This window comes from Saimiri boliviensis, chromosome 4 (assembly GCF_048565385.1).
Source record: "Saimiri boliviensis isolate mSaiBol1 chromosome 4, mSaiBol1.pri, whole genome shotgun sequence".
In the NCBI taxonomy this organism is placed as follows: Eukaryota; Metazoa; Chordata; class Mammalia; order Primates; family Cebidae; genus Saimiri; species Saimiri boliviensis.
The window spans coordinates 142,566,717-142,588,023 of NC_133452.1; the positions used below are offsets into that span (position 1 = coordinate 142,566,717).

The 21,307-nt window shown below is 44.0% G+C and overlaps 1 protein-coding gene and 1 pseudogene across 2 annotated transcripts in view; one reads left to right on the top strand and one right to left on the bottom strand.

The window, feature by feature from the left end:
* Nucleotides 1–21,307, top strand: part of LOC101042888 (testis expressed protein 56) — a 74,658-nt gene that overhangs the window by 37,459 nt on the left and 15,892 nt on the right. The window contains exon 3 of one of the 2 annotated variants that reach the window (XM_074398397.1): nucleotides 20,672–20,894. The exons of the other annotated variant lie outside the window; for it this stretch is intronic. Within the exon in view, the coding sequence (XP_074254498.1) occupies nucleotides 20,672–20,894 (223 nt within the window). The remainder of the gene's footprint in view (nucleotides 1–20,671; nucleotides 20,895–21,307) is intronic. 2 annotated transcript variants of the gene reach the window in all.
* On the bottom strand, nucleotides 17,575–19,796 carry LOC104651287 (V-type proton ATPase subunit B, kidney isoform pseudogene; annotated as a pseudogene).

The following is a 21,307-nucleotide window of genomic DNA, read 5'->3' on the forward strand; positions in this document are numbered from 1 at the left end:
AACCCAAATGCCCATGGATGATAGACTGGACAGGGAAAATGTGGCACATATACACCATGGAATACTATGCAGCCGTAAAAAATGATGAGTTTGTGTCCTTTATAGGGACATGGATGAACCTGGAAACCATCGTTCTCAGCAAACTGATACAAGAACATGAAATCAAATACTGCATGTTCTCACTCATAGGCAGGTGTTGAACAATGAGAACACATGGACACAGGGAGGGGAGCATCACACACTGGAGTCTGTTGGGGGGAAATAGGGGAGGGATGGGGGGGTGGGGAGTTGGGGAGGGATAATATGAAGAGAAATGCCAGATATAGGTGATGTGGATATATATATATGTGAAGTAGGTGAAAGATCTTGAAGAAAAAAGCCATGGAACACCTGAAGATTACACTGGGATGAAGAGAATTAACTTTATTGAACCCAGATTTAAAAAGCAGGGCTCACTCAGGAGGAATTTCACCCACAGGCCAGCATGTTAGCTCTGGAGTGGTGCGCCCTGAGCTGCTCGACGTACAGAACTGACAGGTTCTGTCTTTCCACCTTTCTTTGGCAGGCAAGGATCTGTTTTTCATTGTCTTCGCCACGTGTTCTCTCCTTGGTGTATGTTACAATTATTGACTTGTAGAGCATCAGAAAGAAACAAAGCAAACCTCCAAGAACAGCAGAATTTGGCCAGAGCCAAAAGCAACTCAGAATTTGAACTGAACTTACTTAAAGCAGGGCAAGAAGACAGAGGCTTATGAAAATGCCTTTTGATTGAACCAAAGACTGGAGCCAAAGCATCTGTGTCCAGAAGCCTCTTTTTCATGGATGAGCCTCCAATCTCAACCAGCAAGAAGCCAGCTGGATGAGGGGAGGCTGGCAGCTGCATCTCAGCAAGCTGAAGCCACAAACCCATCCCACATTGGCACTGGAGTCTCGAGGCCCATGAGCTTGGAGAGTTCTAACGAATTCCACACCCATGGCAGTGGATCTATCCCCGAGTTTAGGGCAATGTGCATTCCAGGCACACTGTGTCCATTAACTTAGTGACACATTCTATTATTCTACTGATTGCATCAGCCCTTGTCTCAATTACCCAAAGATGCTGTGACTATAGGACTCCAGATTTACATTATAAAGGCTTCTCCCTCCCACCCCGCCCAGGCCCGGCCCCTAGCACCCAGCCTGAGACACGAGTGACTTGCACCACAGAAGCCCTCTGTGTGCCTGTCCCCCACATCTTTCAGGAGTAGCCCCTGTCCTGACTTCTAACAGCACAGATCAATCCAGGAGAGACCACTCAGAGCACAATCACCTTGTTATTACACGTTCAGTCAGTAAGTGAATATGTTGTCTGTCCTAACCCCCACGTTTCATTCATTGTCTCCGCTTAGAGACAATGGAGCTAAGAGACACAAGTCTCATTGCCAGAGTTTGATTCTGGCCTGGCCATTGCTTATCCCCATGAAGCTTCTGTTTCCTCATCTTTAAAATGAGGACAAAAACATCAGATTACCCCAAGGAGTAAATAAGAATGTGTGGGGCATATCGCATAAACAGCACCCCAGCCCATAGGAAGCAGCCACAGTCTCTCCCCCTTCCTCCTTCCTTCTTTCCTCCATTCACTCCTGCTGCTCTTCCTTTTCTTTCACTCATTCATTCTTTTTGTTCGTCTTTATCAGCAGTGTCTCCTGGAAGCAGTTCTGGCCTTGGCAGCTGCTGGCACAGCCACTTTCCAGGAGGACGGGCCGTGGCAGCTCTGGGGCTCTTGCCCTCCCTGGTTCTCACACCACACCCAGGGAACCACTCACGGGACAGCCCCAGAACTCAGTGAGGCAGGCATGGTGGTGGCAAGGCCTACGGTTCCCACCTGCCCGGTCGAGATCCTTCCCATGAGGCCACCCTGGCTCCAGATTCCTCTCTCTCGATGTCCCACCCCATGCCCCCTTCCACAGCAAATGGCACCACCAGCCCCCATGTTCCCTGGCATTTCCTCCCTCAGCCTGGCTTTCAATCGGTTTCCTGATCCTTTCATGTTCCTTACTTTTGGATTTCTAAAACATGCCCCTTCTCCTTCCCCATTTCCACAGCCTTCATTCATTCCAACATTTTTCCTCTTGGATACAATGGTCCCCTCATCACAGATGCTGTGTCCAATCTGGGTTCTCAAAAGTGTATCTCCCAGGTCAGATCTAGCACCTCCTACTCTTCCAGCCCCACTGCCCATCCCCACCTCCCCCAGGAAGCCCCCAGTGCACCATCTCCCTCCTGCCTGGCGCCTCAGCTTACACCTCCCAGAGATGATCCACCCTCTTCACCTCCCACCATGGCCCAGATCACGACCCTCGGAACTCCAAACCTTTATTTGGCAGCAAGTCCTCCTGCCACTGGCCAGTGTGCTTGGCGATGGCGGCACAGTCACATACAGTCTGTGCTCCTGGGAATATCCTGGTTTGCACTGAAGAGAGAAGTGAGGAGGTAGTGTCTGTTTCCCAGGATCCTCCCTGCCTGTGCTGCACGTTAGGTAGGGTGAGGGCATGCTGGGTTACAGGAAAGCACATGGAACGGTCCTCACCACCTGGAGTCCATGGTCTGGCGTTGTGAGTGCACCAGCAGGGGTGGTGGTAAGGTTTCCAGGTGGCACCCATGGATATAGCTGTCTCCTTAGTCCAGAGCATCCCTCACCAGGGAGGCTTAGCCATGGCAGCCTCCATTAAGAGATTCTCATGCTCTGGACACTCCAGCGAGGGATCACAGAGAAACACCTTTAACCCTGTGCTGCTCAGTCAGGCTAGGGCTGGATGGGTTGGGAGCTCACTGCTGAACACCAAAGTAGTGTGTTCCCAGGCTCGGGGTCACCATCTGACCTGTCGGCAGTCCTGTTACAGGTCATTGAGTGGCTCGTTTTCCACCTCTCTGACCATCCTGTGAAGTGCATAGCCTCCAGAAAGTGTGCTCTGAGCAGGACACTCTGCAGCCCCTCCCTCACACACCAGAGCCCCCAGAAGGGATTTCATGATTGTCCTAATGTTACCCCACATAGAACTAAAAAAAGAGACTGTGTGGCTGGGTGCGATGGTTCATGCCTGTAATTCCCAGCACATTAGGTGGCTGAGACAGGTGGATCACTAGAGGTCAGGAGTTCAAGACCAGCCTGGCCAACGTGGCGAAACGCTGTCTCTACTAAAAATACAAAAATTAGCTAGGTGTGGTGGCGCACTTCCGTAATGCCAGCTACTCAGGAGGCTGAGGCAGGAGAACCATTTGAGCCTGGGAGGCAGAGGTGGCAGGGAGCTGAGATTGTGCCACTGTGCTCCAGCCTGCACAACAGAACAAGACTCTGACTCAAAAGGGCGGGGGGTGGGAGAGGGAGAGAGAGAGAGAGAGAGAGAGAGAGAGAGAGAGAGAGAGAGAGAGAGAGAGACTGTGTGCCTTCCATATTACTAGGACCAAAAAAAAAAAAAAAAGCAAAGAAACTATAGACCGTTTATCAAAATGTGGAAAATAGAAATAACCACTGGCAGAAATATAAAATGAGGCATAAGAGGATGAAAGTAATAGCAAATACATCTGCCTTCACAAGATTTGCAAATAAGATAAATGCAACTGGGGTCAAAATTACTATGTGCTACATAAATGGGGGCTTCCCAGCAAAGCAGTCAGGAAGGTGAACAGAGAGGGACAGTGTAGAGACCCACGTGGACAGAATGGGAAGACACTGGGGGATTCCATGATAATATCACAAAGCTAATTGTCATAATCCTCTAGGTGCCAAATTATACACCATTAAATTTCAAGCAGAAATTGCTAAATGGAAGAGGATGCCTCCTTAGAGATGTCCTCATTATCAGAAATATCTCTGGTCTTATTCAGGTTTTGTTAGTAATACTTATAAGTACATGAAATTATAACATTTATGTTTACCTGGTACTGTGGTTTGAAGCTTTGTCTTCTCCAAAATTCATGTTGAAGTTTAATTGTCATTATAACAGTTTTTTTTTTTTTTTTTTTTGAGACGGAGTTTCGCTCTTATTACCCAGGCTGGAGTGCAATGGTGCGATCTCGGCTCACCGCAACCTCCGCCTCCTGGGTTCAGGCAATTCTCCTGCCTCAGCCTCCTGAGTAGCTGGGATTACAGGCACGTGCCACCATGCCCAGCTAATTTTTTTGTATTTTTAGTAGAGACGGGGTTTCACCATGTTGACCAGGATGGTCTCGATCTCTCGACCTCGTGATCCACCCACCTCGGCCTCCCAAAGTGCTGGGATTACAGGCTTGAGTCACCGCGCCCGGCCCATTATAACAGTTTTAAGAGGTGAGAGCTTTAAGAGGTGATGAAGCCATCAGGGCTCTGCCTTAGTGAATGAATTAATGCTGTTGTCATGGGATGAGTTTGTTAGAAACGGGTGTTTCAAAGAAGGAAACGACAGACGCTGGGGCCTATTTGAGAATGGAGAGTGGGAGGAGGGAGAAGAGCAGAAAAGGTAACTGTTGGGTACTGGGCTTAATACCAGGGTGATGTAATAATCTGTACAACATTAAGAGATTCTCATGCTCTGGGCACTTCAGTGGGGGATCAGAGAGAAATACCTTCAACCCTGAGCAAGTTCAATCAGGCTGAGGCTGGATGGGCTGGGAGCTCACTGCTGAACACCAAAGTAGTGTCTGACCTGTCACAGCCCTATTACAGGTCATTGAGCAGCTCATTGTCCACCTCTCTGACCATCCTGTGAAGTACACAGCCTTCAGAAAGCGTGCTCTGAGCAGGAGACTCTGCAGCCCCTCCCTCACACACCAGAGCCCCCAGAAGGGATTTCATGATTATCCTAATGTTGCCCCAGGTAGAATTAAAAAGAGACTGTGAATCGAATATACCTATGTAACAAACCGGCACGTTTCCCTGAACCTAAAATAAAAGTTTTCAAAAAAAGAAAAAAAAAAATTAAAACAATTGTACTCATGGAGGTACAGAGTAGAAGGATGGTTTCCAGAGGCTGGGAAGGGGAGTTGGGGGTAGGAGGAAGAAAGAAAGAATACTGCATGTTCTCGTTCATATGTGGAAGCTAAGAAAACCTGATCTCGGCCTGGCGCAGTTGCTCACGCCTGTAATCCCAGCATTTTGGGAGGCTGAGGCAGACGGATCATGAGGTCAGGGGTTCGAGACCAGCCTGGCCAACCTGGTGAAACCCCATCTCTACTAAAAATACAAAAATTAACCGGTTGTGGTGGCGGGTGCCTGTAATCCCAGCAACTCTGGAGGCTGAGGCAGGAGAATCGCTTGAACCCAGGAGGCAGAGGCTGCTGTGAGCTGAGATCGTACCGTTGCACTCCAGCCTGGGCAACAGAACAAGACTCCATCTCAAAAAAAAAAAAAAAAAAAAAGCTAATCTCACAGAAGTAGAGAGTTTAACAAGGGTTGCCAGAGATTGGGAAGGGGTCACAGGGAGGGGTGGATAGCCAGAGGTTAGTTATCAGATACAAAAGTACACCTAGACAGGAGGAGTAAGTTCTGGTGTTCTGTAACACTGTAGGGTGATTGTAGCCAACAATAATTTATTGTTTATTTTCAAATAGCTAGAAGAGGGCATCTTGAATATTCCCAACACAAAGAAATGAAAATTGTTTGAGGTGATGATATGCTAATTATCTTGATTTGAGCATTACACATTGTAAACATGTATTAAAGCATCACACTGTATCCCATAAATATGTGCAATTATCATGTCAATTGAATAGACAAATAGCTTTGTTTTTGTCTGAGATCTACTGATAACACTACTGATTCATGCCCTTGACCACCTGCAAAGCAGTGCTGCTAACATCTCATACTGTATCACATAGAGTTGTGACACTGATAGCAAAATGACTGTGAAATTGAGTTTTGACAAATACAAAGTATTACTTGAATGCATTGTACAGTATGTTCACATGTTAGATTGAGTCAACTGTAGGCCCTAATCTTAAACTTGCCTTGGCAAACATTTGCTCAGTTTATGCTGTGTGTTCCCACTAGCACAGAGAGGATGACGTCTTTCTCTCACATGACAATAGCAGTTTTTTTTTTTTTTTTTTGAGACGGAGTTTCGCTCTTGTTGCCCAGGCTGGAGTGCAATGGTGCGATCTCGGCTCACCGCAACCTCCGCCTCCTGGGTTCAGGCAATTCTCCTGCCTCAGCCTCCTGAGTAGCTGGGATTACAGGCACGCGCCACCATGCCCAGCTAATTTTTTGTATTTTTAGTGGAGACGGGGTTTCACGATGTTGACCAAGATGGTCTCGATCTCTTGACCTCGTGATCCACCCTCCTCGTCCTCCCAAAGTGCTGGGATTACAGGCTTGAGCCACCGTGCCCGGCCAGACAACAGCAGTTTTAGGGTCACAGAACAGGCAAACCATACATGAGGCCTGTTGGCTTTGACAAAGTTCCTTCAATGCTATGCTATGTAAATAAATCAGCAGGCACAAAAGCCAGGAGTCCCAGGACCATGCTGCTAAACAGATTTTCTGAGTCTAGAGCTGCAGATGGTGGTGTCTTATCCCTGTTGGAGAGCCTGGCAGGATTCCAATCCCCAGTTCTGTAACACTGTAAATCCCTACTGGATACTGCATGTAAATTATAATTACTTATAAACTGTATTTATTGGCTCAATATGCCATTTTCATATGGACTCTGGGGATTCATTTTTTTTTCTCTTGATAAGTGTGACAAAAACAGTACTTGAATAGAAAAGGGCTGTTTGTTCCATATGAGAACTTTAGTTTAGATTCCATAATGTTTTTGTCGCATCAACGCGGTAGCAACTGAAGACAGGGGCTAGTGGTCAGTGGGTTTTATTTTGCCCACCTCTCTGCCATAGACATTTGCAATTTATCCTGACTTGGGCCCACCCCTCCTCTATACCAAAATTCATCTTCTATTGTACACCATACTATAGTGTCTGGGTGTTGATTTGCTACTCCACTTGTATGCTGGGTAAGCATTCAAGAAAAAGGTTTAATGTTTCTTCTTTTTTTGTTTCTGAGATGAAGTTTCACTCTTGGCCCAGGCTGGAGTGCAATGACGTGATCTTGGCCCACTGCAACCTCTGCCTCTCAGGTTCAAGCGATTCTCCTGCCCCAGCCTCCTGAGTAGTTGAGCTTACAGGTTTGCACCACCATATCTAGCTAATATTTGTATTTTTAGTAGAGATGGGGTTTTACCATGTTAGCCAGACTGGTTTCAAACTCCTGACCTCAGACGACTCTTTCACCTTGACCTCCCAAAGTGCTAGGATTATAGGTATGAGCCACCATGACTGGCTGTTCTATTGTTGTTGTTGGTGGTGATGGTGGTGTTTTTGAGATGGAGTCTTGCTCTGTCACCCAGGCTGGAGTACTGTGGTGTGATCTCAGCTCACTGCAACCTGTGCCTCCCAGGTTCAAGCTATTTTCCTGCCTCAGCCCCCCAAATAGCTGGAATTACAGGTATGCACCACCATGCCTGGGTAATTTTTGTATTTTCAGTAGAGACAGGGTTTCACCAAGTCGGCCAGGCTGGTTTCAAACTCCTGACCTCATGTGATCCGCCCACCTCGGCCTCCCAAAGTGCTGGGATTACAAGCATGAGGCACTGCACCCAACACATTAAATGTTTTCTACAGCAAACTAGTACCATAACATAAGTAAAAAATATAACTGACTATATGTAGCCAAATGAAAGGCGCTCACGTCTTTTTCCCTCTCTTTTGCTACTTGCTCCTTCAACCTAGACAGGACACATATGCCCTGGGAGCTGTAAAAGCTCTTGGCACAGCCATCTGGTCCTTGTGAAATGAAAAGGAGACTGAGTCCAAGAGAACCAGATGCCTTCTCAGGGGCACACATCGAAGAGTGGCAGAGCAAGGACTAGACCCACCCTTGAGCGTGTTGAGTTCCTCGTCTACTCTGACTCACCAACACTGATATGTCCCTCAGGGCCCTTGGGTTTATCTGCAGGCCAGGCTTGCGCTGGTGGACGTTCCACGTGATGGTTTAATTTATGTGTCGGCTTGGCTAGGCCACTGTATCCAGTTTGGTCAAACACTAGTAAAGATGTTGCCGTAATGGTGTTTTTCACAAGATAAACATTTAAGTCAGCTAACTTTGAAAAAAGCAGATTACTTTCCATAATGTGGATAGGCCTCATTCTATCAATTAAGGGCTGTAAGAAAAAAGGCTGAGGTCCCCTGAAGGGGAAGGAATTCTGCCTCCCAAGGGCCTTTGGACACAGGACTGCAACACTGACTCCTTGCTGCAATTTCCAGCCTGTTTGCCAGCCCTACAAATGTCAAGACTTGTCGGTCCCAATTGCATCAGTTGATTCCTTACAGTCTTTCTTTTTCTCCCTCTCTTTTTCTCTCTCCACATAGATATAGATAGATAAACATATTCTACTGGTTTTGTCTCTCTGGAGAAGCCTTACACATTCCATACATTCAGCATTTGTGGAATTCCAAAGGGGCTTCAGTAAAGTTTTTTGCATAGTTTAAGAAGAATGAGCCGGGCGCAGTGGCTCACGCCTGTAATCCCAGCACTTTGGGAGGCCGAGGCAGGTGGATCACGAGGTCAAGAGATCGAGACCATCTTGGTCAGCAAGGTGAAACCCCGTCTCTACTAAAAATACAAAAATTAGCCGGGCATGGTGGTGCACGCCTGTAATTCCAGCTACTCGGGAGGCTGAGGAAAGAGAATTGTTTGAACCCAGGAGGCGGAGGTTGCGGTGAGCCAAGATTGTGCCATTGCACTCCAGCCTGGGTAACAACAGCGAAACTCTGTCTCAAAAAAAAAAAAATAAGAAGAATGAGCTCATTATGGAAATTAATCACATAGACAAAATTGTCTGGGGAAGACTGATGATTGAGGAGTGTGCATTTGTGAAGGAAGAAGGAAAGGACTCTTGTGACACCTCTCTCCTCCATGACCCGTTGTCTACCTGGAGGCAGCAGCAGTCTCCTGGGCACAGTGCTGAGATGAAGAGTAACTAACTAGAACCCTCTGGAGAAAGGTTTTGTAAAGAGATATCTCAGGCCTGACTTGGGAAGTGTGCAGAAAGATCTAGAAGGCGTCAAAGGAAACCAGAGCTGGATAGAAGTTAAAGTTGTGAAGACAACTTGATTAAAAACTATTGCAGGGCCGGGCGCGGTGGCTCAAGCCTGTAATCCCAGCACTTTGGGAGGCCGAGGCGGGTGGATCACGAGGTCGAGAGATCGAGACCATCCTGGTCAACAAGGTGAAACCCCGTCTCTACTAAAAATACAAAAAGTTAGCTGGGCATGGTGGTGCGTGCCTGTAATCCCAGCTACTCAGGAGGCTGAGGCAGGAGAATTGCCTGAGCCCAGGAGGCGGAGGTTGCGGTGAGCCGAGGTCGCGCCGTTGCACTCCAGCCTGGGTAACAAGATCGAAACTCCGTCTCAAAAAAAAAACAAAAAACACAAAAAAACTATTGCAACAGGGGAAGAGAGATATCAGGTATAAAACTTTGCTCCATTTCAAATACACCAGGGATTTGGGGAAATTTGTAGCCAAGGAGCAGGAGATTGGTGGATGAAAAATTGCTAAGAGGCGATATCAAGTCTAGGAGATATTCTGGCTGAATCAGCCTCACAGAATTCCTGCTGAAGGCAGGCCAGGGTAATCAGACACCAAAGATGGGAAGTGAAGAATTTTGATCAAATATTGAGGGTGATTGGGTATCAAGGGTGGGGGATTCTTGCTAGACTGTCTTGGCAGGTTGCTAATACTGGATTTAACAAGATGGGTACATGGGCCAAGGAGAAGGTTCTGAAACTGACTAGATTTTGCCCAAGCAAAGACTCTTTGTCAGAGGAAGTCATTCATTGCCAATCCTCTAGTGGCTCTGAACTCTGGCTGCATATGAGCGTCACGCATACCGCTGGCCCATCCAGACCAACGGAATCATCATCTCAGGGTTGGGGGGCCAGGCCTCGCTGTTTTTAGAGTGCTCCCCAGGTGAGATGATAATGCACAGCCAGCAGTGAGAACCATGGACCCCTTCCAAGTCAGGAGGAAATCATTTTCCTGCGATGTGTAGATCTGCCATTTTCAGCATTTCACTAACAATCACAGCGGGCCTGACTGCTGGCAGGGAAAAGTAAGCCTGATAAATACTTTTCTGTCCTTGAGGCCACTAATGAGAATAAAGGGGTCCCACAAAATGGGAAGAATGATCCAGGAAAAAAAAAAAAAACCCTAGAGTCCTGATGTCCTGGGAAGTCAAATTTAGCATCAGAAGTTTTTGAGGAAAAAAAGTACAGAAGAGGGGAAAAGGATTTTGAAAGACTAGACCTCGATAAAGTGTCTGAAAGACCTCCCTTAGAAGTGGGGCCAGAAATCCCGAAGCAGTAGCCACAAGCCAATCTATGTGGAAAGACAGGAAAACAAGGCTTGAGTGCCTGCATGCAAGGGAACTGAGACATGTTTCGAAAAAAAGACCTGGCAAGTGATTTCCAGGCTCCTTCTGGGGACTTGGCACTGGATTTTATGTATGAATGGATGTGATTGGGCTGGTCAGGGCGTGTGTTATTCCTCTGGAATTTAGAGGCAGGTCTTGGCAAATGCTTACTGACACTTTGTACACCTGTTGACTTTCACATATCCCTGCTGATATGAATGAAAGGGATGTCTGTATGTTCTGATCTTGGAGGGCATCACTCCATGTTCCTACTAAAAAAGATGTCTCAAACATTTTCTGTGACGTGACTGGTTCACCTCTTCTGCTTACTTTAAATTTTCTTTATCTTTTTAAGTTGTGAGAGTTCTTGTCATGTTTTCAATAAAAAATTCTTTGATTTAAGCATTGCAAATATTTTCTCCCAGATGGTGGCTTGCCTTTCATTATTTCATCATGATGCAGAAGAACAAAGGTCTTACATTTCCAATTCATCAATTTTTTTCCTTTACAGTTTTTGCATTTTACATTCTAAGAATCCTTTGACTAGCCCAAAGTTGCAAAGATTTGCTCCTATATTTCCATACTGAAGTTTTGTAGTTTTAAGCTTTAAATTTAGGTTGGCAGGTCATTTTAGTTTTTTATAATATAGGGTTGGATATTCATTGGTTTGATGTTAATTTCTTTTTTAAATTTGTCTATCTAGTTGATCCATTGGCATGTGTTCAAAAGATATTCCTTTCTCAATTGAATTGTTTTGGCAATTTTTTTTTTTTCTTTTGAGTAGGAGTCTTGCTCTGCCACCCAGGCTGGAGTGCAGTGGTGCAATCTTGACTCACTGCAACCTCTACCTTCCAGCTTCAAGCAATTCTCCTGCCTCAGCCTCCAGAGTAGCTGAGATTACAGGTGCCCACCGCCATACCCAACTAATTTTTGTATTTTTAGTAGAGAAGGGGTTTCACCATGTTGGCCAGGCTGGTCTCGAACTCTTGACCTCAAGTGATCCACCTACCTTAGCATCTCAAAATGCTGGGATTACAGGCATGAGCCACTGCACCCGGCCTGTTTTGGCACATTCACAAAAAATGAATTTCCACATATATTTGAGTGTATTTCTGGACCCTATTTTGCTCCATTTATCTCTATGTCTTTGCCCAAACAAGACTTTCTTATTGTGGCCATATAGGAGGTCCTGAAATAAGGTAGTGTTAGGCACCTGACTTTGATCTTCTGCTTTAAAAATTCCTTTGATTATTTTAGGTTATTTGCACTGCCATGAAAATTTAGAACCAATTTGTTAGTTTCTACAAAAAGACTACTATAATTTTTGGGGATTGAATTGAATCTATAGATCAATAGGGAAGAACTTCCATCTTAATAATATTGAGACTTTCAACACGGATATATTTGCCCTTCTGGTTAGGCCATCTTTAATGTCTCCTACCAATGTTTTGTAGTTTTCAGTGAAGAAGTCTTGGATATCTTTTGTTATATTTATTACTAGCCCAGGGGTAAAAGGAGCTCTCCTTTTTTCCTCTGAAGGTTGATGAAAGGAGTCTGCTAAACTTGACAACAGACAGATTAACAGGAGAAAAGGCATACAGATTTATTAAGGTACACGTACATGAGAATCATACAAGGTATGAAAATTCAAAGAAGGGCAGGTGGTTGAAGACTAAATGCCACCTTCATAGGGTAGAGGAAGGGAACATTTAATGTAAGGAATTTGGGAGGAAAAGTCAATTATATTTAGGAGAAATGACTGGACCCAAAAACCAGACAATAGCCTGGGACAAAGTCCCTCTGAGCTCTGGGAGAGGTGGCAACAAGTTATGGGAAGGTGAGGTGTGGAACTGCACCATGAGCAGTTTGCCTTATACAGATAAAATCTCTCGGAATCGCCCACAGAAGAGTACATGGTGACAACTTTTAGTTTTTCTTTGGTGATTAATCTTTCCTGGTTCATGAGAGTTCAGACAGAATATATATATATATATATATATATTTTTTTTTTTTTTTGAGATGGAGTTTCGACTTTGTTGTCCAGGCTGGAGTGCCATGGCGCGATCTCGGCTCACTGCAACCTCCGCCTCCTGGGTTCAGGCAATTCTCCTGCCTCAGCCTCCTGAGTAGCTGGGATTACAGGCATGTGCCACCATGCCCAGCTAATTTTTTGTATTTTTAGTAGAGATGGGGTTTCACCATGTTGACCAGGATGGTCTCGATCTCTTGACCTCATGATCCATCCACCTTGGCCTCCCAAAGTGCTGGGATTACAGGCGTGAGCCACCGCTCCTGGCCCAGACAGAATATTAAAGGCAATATTGTTTTTCTTTGAGAATAACTTCCCTCAGTTAGATACGGGAACTTCAGAGAGAGCCTGTCCCTGCACTTGTGGGAAGAAACAAGGGAATGTCAGAGAGACCTCGATTTGGAGGCAGAGTCCGAGGCCTTCCATTTAATTCAAAGCATTCAGCATGCCAAAGTGCCTTACTCTAGAGTATCATTTTCTGAGTCTCACCGTTAGGTATTTTATAGTTTATAGCACCACTGTAAATGAAAAATATTAAATATAAGGATACAATTGATTTTTGTTTATTGTTGTGGTGTAATGCAAACTTGGACATTAATTTATCAATTCTAGTGGCTGTTTTTTAGATTCCCTGTAATTCTTTAACTGTGATAAGAGCATTTTATATGAAGTCTTCACAAACCTCTCAACAATTTTTAAGCATGTAATACATTATTGTGGACAGTGCTGTAGGCAGATATTTAGAGCTTATTCATCTTGATTGCCTGAAACTTTAAGCCTATTGATTATTAACTCCCATTTCCCTCTCCCACAAGGCCCTGGTAATCATCATTCCATTCTTTGATTCTATGAATTCAGCTGCTTTAGATGTCTCATATAAATGGAAACATGCACTATTTCTGAGACTGGCTTATTTCACTTAGCATAATGTCCTCAAGGTTCACCTATGTTGTCACATATTATAGAACTTCTGTCTTTTAAAAGCCTGCATAGCCGGGCGCAGTGGCTCAAGCCTGTAATCCCAGCACTTTGGGAGGTTGAGGCAGGAGGATCACAAGGTCAAGAGATCGAGACCATCCTGGTCAACATGGTGAAACCCTGTCTCTACTAAAAATACAAAAAATTAGCTGGGCATGGTGGTGCATGCCTGTAATCCCAGCTGCTCAGGAGGCTGAGGCAGGAGAATTGCCTGAACCCAGGGGGCGGAGGTTGTGGTGAGCCGAGATTGTGCCATTGCACTCCAGCCTGGGTAACAAGAGTGAAACTCTGTCTCACCAAAAAAAAAAAAAAAAAAAAAAAAAAAAAAAAAAAAAAAAGCCTGCATAGTACTGCTTTTTTTCTTTTTTTTTTTTTGTCTGAGACCAAGTCTCGCCCCGTCACCCAGGCTGGAGCAAAACGGTAGGATCTTGGCTCACTGCAACCTCCGCCTCCTGGGTTCCGGTAATTCTCCTGCCTCAGCCTGCCAAGTAACTGGGATTACAGGCTAAGCCACCATGCCTGGCCAAGGCTGAATAGTATTTCACTGTATGTATAGACCACATTTTCTTTATCCACTTCTCTGTCAAAGGACATTTACATTTTTCCCATACTTTGGCTCTTGTGAATGGAGCCGCAATGAATATAGAGGTGTTAACGTCTCTTAAAGATTTTGATTTCAATTCTTTTGGCTAAACACCCAGAAGTAGGATTGCTGGATAATATAATTCCCTGGGATTTTTCTATGTAAATAGTCATATTATCTGCAAATAGAGAAACATTCTTACATCTTCCTTTCCACTCTTTATTCTTTTATTTCCTTGCTTTGCCTTATTGCAATGATGAAGATTTTCAACACAATGTTGAACAGATGTGGTAAAAGCAGGCATCTTTCTTTCTTTTTTCTCAATCTTAGAGAAAAAACGATTCAGTGTTTTGTTTACTCTAGATTTCTGCAGATTCCCTTTATAAGTGAGAAAATTCCCTACCGTATCTAGCTTGTTTGTATCACACATGAATGTAGAATTTTGTCAAATGTTTTCTTTGAATCTATCGAATTAATCACGTTTTAATTCTATTAATATGGTGAATTGTATTGCTTCTAAAAATATATCTTATAGTAAAATGTGCATAAGAAGATTTACCATTTTAACTGCTTAAGTGTAATTAAGTTAGTGGCATTAAGTACATTCACATTGTTACGTGACCATCGTCACTATCCTCCGAACATTCTCATCATTCCATAATGAGACTCTTTCTCCTTTAAACAATAATTTCCTACTTCCCAGCACCTGGTAACCATTATTCTATTTCCTTCCCTACTTCCTTCCTTCCTTCCCTCCCTCCCTTCTTTCTTTCCTTCCTTTTTTCTTTTCTTCCTTCCTGCCTTTCCTTTCTTTCTTTCTTTCCTTCTCTTTCTTTCTTTCCTTCCTTCCTTCCTTCTCTCCTTTCTGTTCCCTCCCCTCCCCTTCCCTTTTCCTTCCTTCTTTTCTTCCTTTCTTCCTGTCTGCCCTGCCTGCCTGCCTTCCTCCCTTCCTCCCTCCCTCCCTCCTTTCTTTCTTCCTTTCTTCTTTCTCTTTCTTTTCTTTCTTTCTTTCCTTCTTTCTCTTTCTTTTTCTTTTTCTTTCCTTCCTTCCTTCCTTCTTTCTCTCCCCCCACCCTCCCTCCCTTCCTTCTTTCTTTCCTTCCTTTTCTCTTTCTCTCTCTCTGTCTTTTTTTCCTCTTGCTCTTGTCACCCAGGCTGGAATGTAGTACTGCAATCTCAGCTCACTGCAACCTCTGCCTACCAGGTCCAAGCAATTCTCCTGCCTCTGCCTCCTAAGTAGCTGGGATTACAGGCACCTGCCACCATGGCTGGCTAATTTTTGTAATTTTAGTAGAGATGGGGTTCTGCCATATTGGCCAGGTTGGTCTCGAACTCCTGACCTCAGGGGATCCGCCCGGCTCGGCCTCCCAAAGTGCTGGGATTACAGGTGTCAGCCACCACGCCCAGCCATGATTCTGTTTTCTTACTCTACGAATTTGCCTATCCTTGGTACCTCAACTAAATCACATCATACAATATTTGTCCTTTGGTGTGTGGCCTGGCATCTTTCACTTGGCATAATGTCTTTAAGGTTCATCTGTGTTGTAGCATGTATCAGAAGTTTATTCTTTTTAAGGCTGATAATATTTCATTCTACGTATAGACCACGTTTCGTTTACCCACTCATCTGTTGATGGACATTTGGGTTGCTTTTACTTTGCTATGTTGTGAATAATGCTTCATATGCAAATACCTGTTCAAATCTCTGCTAGTCAGTTATTTTGGGTATATGCTCTGCTATGGTTTAAATGTATTCTGCAAAACTCATGGTGAAATTTAATTGCCCTGTTACGTATTCAAAGGTGAGTCCTTTAGGATGCAATTAGGTTATGGGAGTTTTGCCCTCATGAATGGAATAATGCTGTGGGAGTGGGTTAGGATGTCAGAGGGTCAACTGCCTTTTCCTGTCTGTTTCACATGGGTGCTTCCTTGACATGCTATGCCTTTGACAATGTTATGATGCAGCAAGAAGACCCTTATCAGATGTGGCCCCTCAATCTTGGATTCCAAGCCTCCAGAACCATGAACCAAATACATATATTTTCTTTATAAATTATTCAGTTTTTGGTGTTCTAACATAGCAACAAAAATGGACTAAGACATATCCAGAAGTGGAATTGTGGAATCCTATGGTAATTATGCCTATTTGGGATCCCTTAAGATTTTATATGTAATACATTTTATATATCTGCAAACACATTGTTGGGATATTGATATAATTACATTAAATCTGCAAATCACTTTGGATAGTATCAATATCTCAATAATACTATCTTTTAATCTGTGAACATATAGTCTTCCCATTTTTTAATGTCTTCTGTAATTTATTTCAGTAATGTTCTGTAGTTTTTACTAAATCCTTTGCCTTCTTGGCTAAAATTATTCCTCAATTTGGTGATTTTTGATGTTATTATAAATTGAATGGTTTTTCTCAATTTCCTTTTTGGAATGCTCATTGCTAGTATTTATTTATCTTTAATCTTTATTTTTTCCTTCTTTCTGCTAGTTTTGGGTTTAGTTTGTTCTTTTTTTAGTTTCTTGTGGTGTAAAGCTAGGCTGTTTATTTGAAATCTATTTTCTTAATGTGCTTGCAGCTGCAAATTTCTATTTTAACACTTCCTTCACATCCTCTCATAAGTTTTGGTTTGTTGTGTTTTTATTTGTGTCCGAATATTTTTAAATTTTTTCCTTGTGATTTCTTTCCTGATCCACTGGTTACTTAAAAGCGTGTTGTTTAATTTCTACATGCTTGTGAATTGTCCAGGTTTTTGCTGTTCACTTCTAGTTTCATTTCATTGTGATCAGAAATGATATTTTGTATTTCAATTTTTAAATCTGTTAAGATGTCCTATGGCTTAACATACGGTTTTTCTTGGAAAATGCTCCATGTGAACTTGAAAAATTCATATTCTGTTTTTGTTGGGTGGAGTGTACCTTATGTGCCTGCTGGGTCCAGTTGGTCTGCAGTGTTTTTCAAGTCCTATATTCCCCTGTGATCTTTTCCCTGGTTTTCTATCCACTGAAGAAAGTGGAGATATTGAAGTTTTCTTCTATTATTGCAGAGCTATTTTTTCTTCAATCCTGTCAGTGTTTGCTTCATATATTTCACTATTTAGTGCATATGTTTGTAATTGTCACATCTTCTTGGTAAATTGAGCCTTTTATCATCATATTATGTCTTTGTCTCTTTTAACAGTTTTTGACTTAAAGTCTATTTTGTCAATTAGTATAGACATTTCTGCTCTATTACTATTGGCATGGAATATCTTTTTTTTTTCACTTACTTATTATTTTTATTTAGTGGGCTTTTAACATAAAAATACAGATTCTCCCCTCAGAGCAAGACATAACAACCTTCGGATCTTCAGCAGCGCCGGGAGTGGAGGGGGAGGTTGGGGCGCTTGGGAAAGGAACCGAGAGAAGGAAAGGGATAAAGCGCGCGGCCCCCGCACGTCGGAGCCGGCCGAGGGCGGAGGGCGGCGCAGAAGCTGCTGGTTGGGGTGGCGATGGAGGGGAGACCCGGGCGCCGAAAGCAGGGTCCCGGCGGGTGTCAGCGAGCCGGGCTAGAGCGCAGTGTCCGGCGCGGGGTCCTGCGGCGCCCCCTCCCGAGAGCAGAACTCATCAATCACCGCCTGCGGGATGCGCTTCATCATCTCCTTGGGGAAGATGCGCAGCAGCTTCCAGCCCAGGTCCAGCGACTCGAACACCGAGCGGTTCTCGTCGGGGCCCTGGTTGATGAAGTTCTTCTCAAACTTCTGCAGGAATTCCAGGTAGAGCAGGTCCTCGGAGGTGAGCGCCTCCTCCCCAACCACTGCCTTCATGGCCTGCACGCCCTTCCCGATGGCATAGCAGGCGAACAGCTGGTTGGAGACCTCTCCATGGTCCTTTCTTGTCATGCCCTCCCCAATGGCTGACTTCATCAGCCGAGACAGTGAAGGGAGCACGTTGATGGGAGGGTAGACCTGTCTTTTATGAAGCTGTCTGTCCACGTAGATCTGTCCCTCTGTGATGAAGCCCGTCAAGTCTGGGATGGGGTGGGTGATACCGTTGTTGGGCATGGTGAGGATGGGGATTTGCGTGATGGATCCGCCCCGACCCTCCACGCGGCCCGCCCTCTCGTAGATGGTGGCCAGGTCTGTGTACATATATCCAGGAAAGCATCGGCGCCCAGGCACCTGCTCTCCAGCACCAGAGACCTCCCGCAAGGCCTCTGTATAAGAACTCATGTCCGTCAGCATGACCAGCACATGCTTCTCACACTGGTAGGCGAGGAATTCAGCAGTGGTGAGTGCCAGGCGCGGGGTGATGATCCGCTCAATCGTGGAGTCATTGGCCAAGTTCAGGAAGAGGCAGGCTTTCCCCATGGTTCCATTCTGCTCAAAGTCAGACTTGAAGAACCTGGCTGTCTCCATGTTCACCCCAATGGCTGCAAAGACGATGGCGAAGTTGTCATCGTGGTAATCCAGCACAGCCTTGGATTTCTTCACCAGCCCCGCCTGGCGGCAGATCCTACTGATACATCTTCAAGGTTCATTGACTCCTTCCTTTTTCATTTAGTTTGCATCTAGTGAGTCTATTCAGCGAATTTTTATTTTTTACAGTTTTAGTTCTAAATTTTCTGTTTAGTTCTCTTTTCAATAGTTGTTTCTCTGTTGAAAATTCATATATTTTACACTTGATCTTAGCCAAAAGGCCAAGAAGCAAATAAATTCATATATTTTAAAATCATTTCTATTGTATTTTTCTTTACCTCATGGAATGTGGTTATAAGAACTAAAGACTGTGTGTGACAATTCCGAAGTCCAGGTCATCAGAGGATTGACATGTGCTGATTGTCTGTTTCACCCAAGCATTCAGATTTCCATGTTTTTTTTTTTTTTTTTTTGTATGTCACACAATGTTGTAAATATTATGATCCATATGACATAATAGACACAGAAACAACTGGACAGGGATCCCAGGATCCACACAGTATAATATTTACTATATTGTGGCATTGGATGGAAGTTATGTTTTTGTGGATCATGTTATGATCATCTAGAAAATGCTGTTTTTGTTTTAGCAAGTAATAAATCTGGTTAGGTTCAGACTGTAAGCTGTCTTGATCTTCTGTGGGTGGTGTTTAAAATCCCAGTATCCTTCGCAAAGCCTTTGCTCTGCTGGTTTGAGTCTGTCTCACTTAGGAATCAGACTTGCATGGGTTCATATGCAGAATTGGAATGTTTTCTTCTCTGCTCTGGAATTGTCTTCTTGCTTTCACTCTTTAGCCCCGAGGGCCTTTTTTATTTTCAAGGTGTTGTTTTCCTCAACTCCTGTTTGGCTGGCCACTCCATGGTCATCAAAGCACTGCTCCACAATAAGGGTGTGCCTTTGAGGCCAAAATATTAGTCTGATGCAAAAGCAATCACAGTTTTTGCCATTACTTCTAATACCACGCTCAGGAGATAGATTCCAGCAATTGTGTTTATTTCTCGTAATCTGGGAAACTTATCCTTGTGCAGTTGCTTCTGTGTTTTTTGACACCCTTCCATAATCCACCAGCTTTTGATTAATTTCAGGATGCTCAAGTAGTTCTTTTTCATATTTCATCTAGAGATTTTAGCTGTAATTAGTGGGAGGAGTGGGCAGTAGTTGGCTTGTGCTGTCGTCGTGGAAGGAGAACTCTGCCTGCATTTTTATCTTCATTTTGACATTTACTGCGAGTTTCACTCTGGATAGGCTACTTTAATCTCCATGCCTTGGGACGCCTAGTTGAAAACGGTTAGTAGCAACAGACCTACCTCATTTTTAATTTTTGGCAGTTTTTGGTGAATAAAATATGATCGTGGGCATTAAGCACTAGTAACTGCTCAATCAAAACTAATGCTTATTTCTATTCCTATATTTTCTATAAAACTGAACATTTTGGATTACAATTACTGGAATAAAAAATTTAGAACTAGCTGGGAGCGGTGGCTCACACCTGTAATCCCAGCACTTTGGGAGGCTGAGGCGGGTGGATCACCTTAGGTCAGGAGTTCGAGACCAGCCCTGGCCAACATGTTGAAACCCTGTCTCTACTAAAAATAAAAAAATTAGCCAGGTATGATGTCACGTGCCTGTAGTCCCAGCTACTCAGGAGGCTGAGGCAGGAAAATTGTTTGAACCTGGGAGGCAGAGATCGCAGTAAGCCAAGATTGCACCACTGCACTCCAGCCTGGGTGACAGAGTGAGACTCCCTCTCAAAAATAAATAAATAAAAAAAAATTTAGAACTAAAAAGTTAGAGATTTGGTGAGTTTGCTAACTTTGACCTTGAAGGAAAGGTCAAAAGGAAGACCAGTATTTGGAAAAGAAAAATATCCCATCCTTTTCTGTAGCCCTTGGAATTACACCCTCAGTCCTTGTTAAGTGATAGCTATGACATTAACCAAAACAGGATGCTGCAAGGACAATCAAGGCAGCTTGCAGGTATGATGTCCATTAAGTATCACATTAAACAAGAATGGGACTCTCTAACAAATAAGAAAACAATTACCGATACAGAACATTGCTTTCCAATGAAATGACCCTGTTTTGTACAGTGTAAAACTGTACAAAAAAAAAAAAAGAAAAGAAAAGAAACAACTAAGATGATTTGTTTTCTAGTAATACAATTCCTTCCATTTTGCTCCCTTGCTAGATGGCTGAAAAAGAACATGCAGCCCGCTGAAGACCTCAAGTCAGTGATCTGCAGGCTGTCAGCATTCGGCCCAATTCAGTCAGTAACTGTTTGTGGACGTCAAAGTGCTATAGTGGCATTCAAAGACATGACTTCAGCCTGTAATGCTGTGAGTGCTTTTCAAAGTAGGATCCCAGGCAACATGTTCCAGTGTTCCTGGCAACAACGATTCATGTCAAAAGATGTAAGACTCTTACCAAAAACCTATGTGAATTCTTCTTTTAAAATTATTATTTTTTAATTGCATTTTAGGTTTTGGGGTACATGTGAAGAACATGCAAGATTTTTGCATAGGTACATATGTGGCAGTGTGATTTGCTGCCTTCCTCCCCTTCACCTATATCTGGCATTTCTCCCCATGCTATCTCTCCCTGACTCCCCACCCCCCACTGTCCCTCCCCCATTCCCCCCCAACAGACCCCAGTGTGTAGTGCTCCCCTCCCTGTGTCCATGTGTTCTCACTGTTCAACACCTGCCTGAGTGAGAACATGCAGTGTTTGATTCTCTGCTCTTGTGTCAGTTTGCTGAGAATCATGGTTTCCAGGTTCATCCATGTCCCTACAAAGGACACGAACTCATCATTTTTGATGGCTGTAT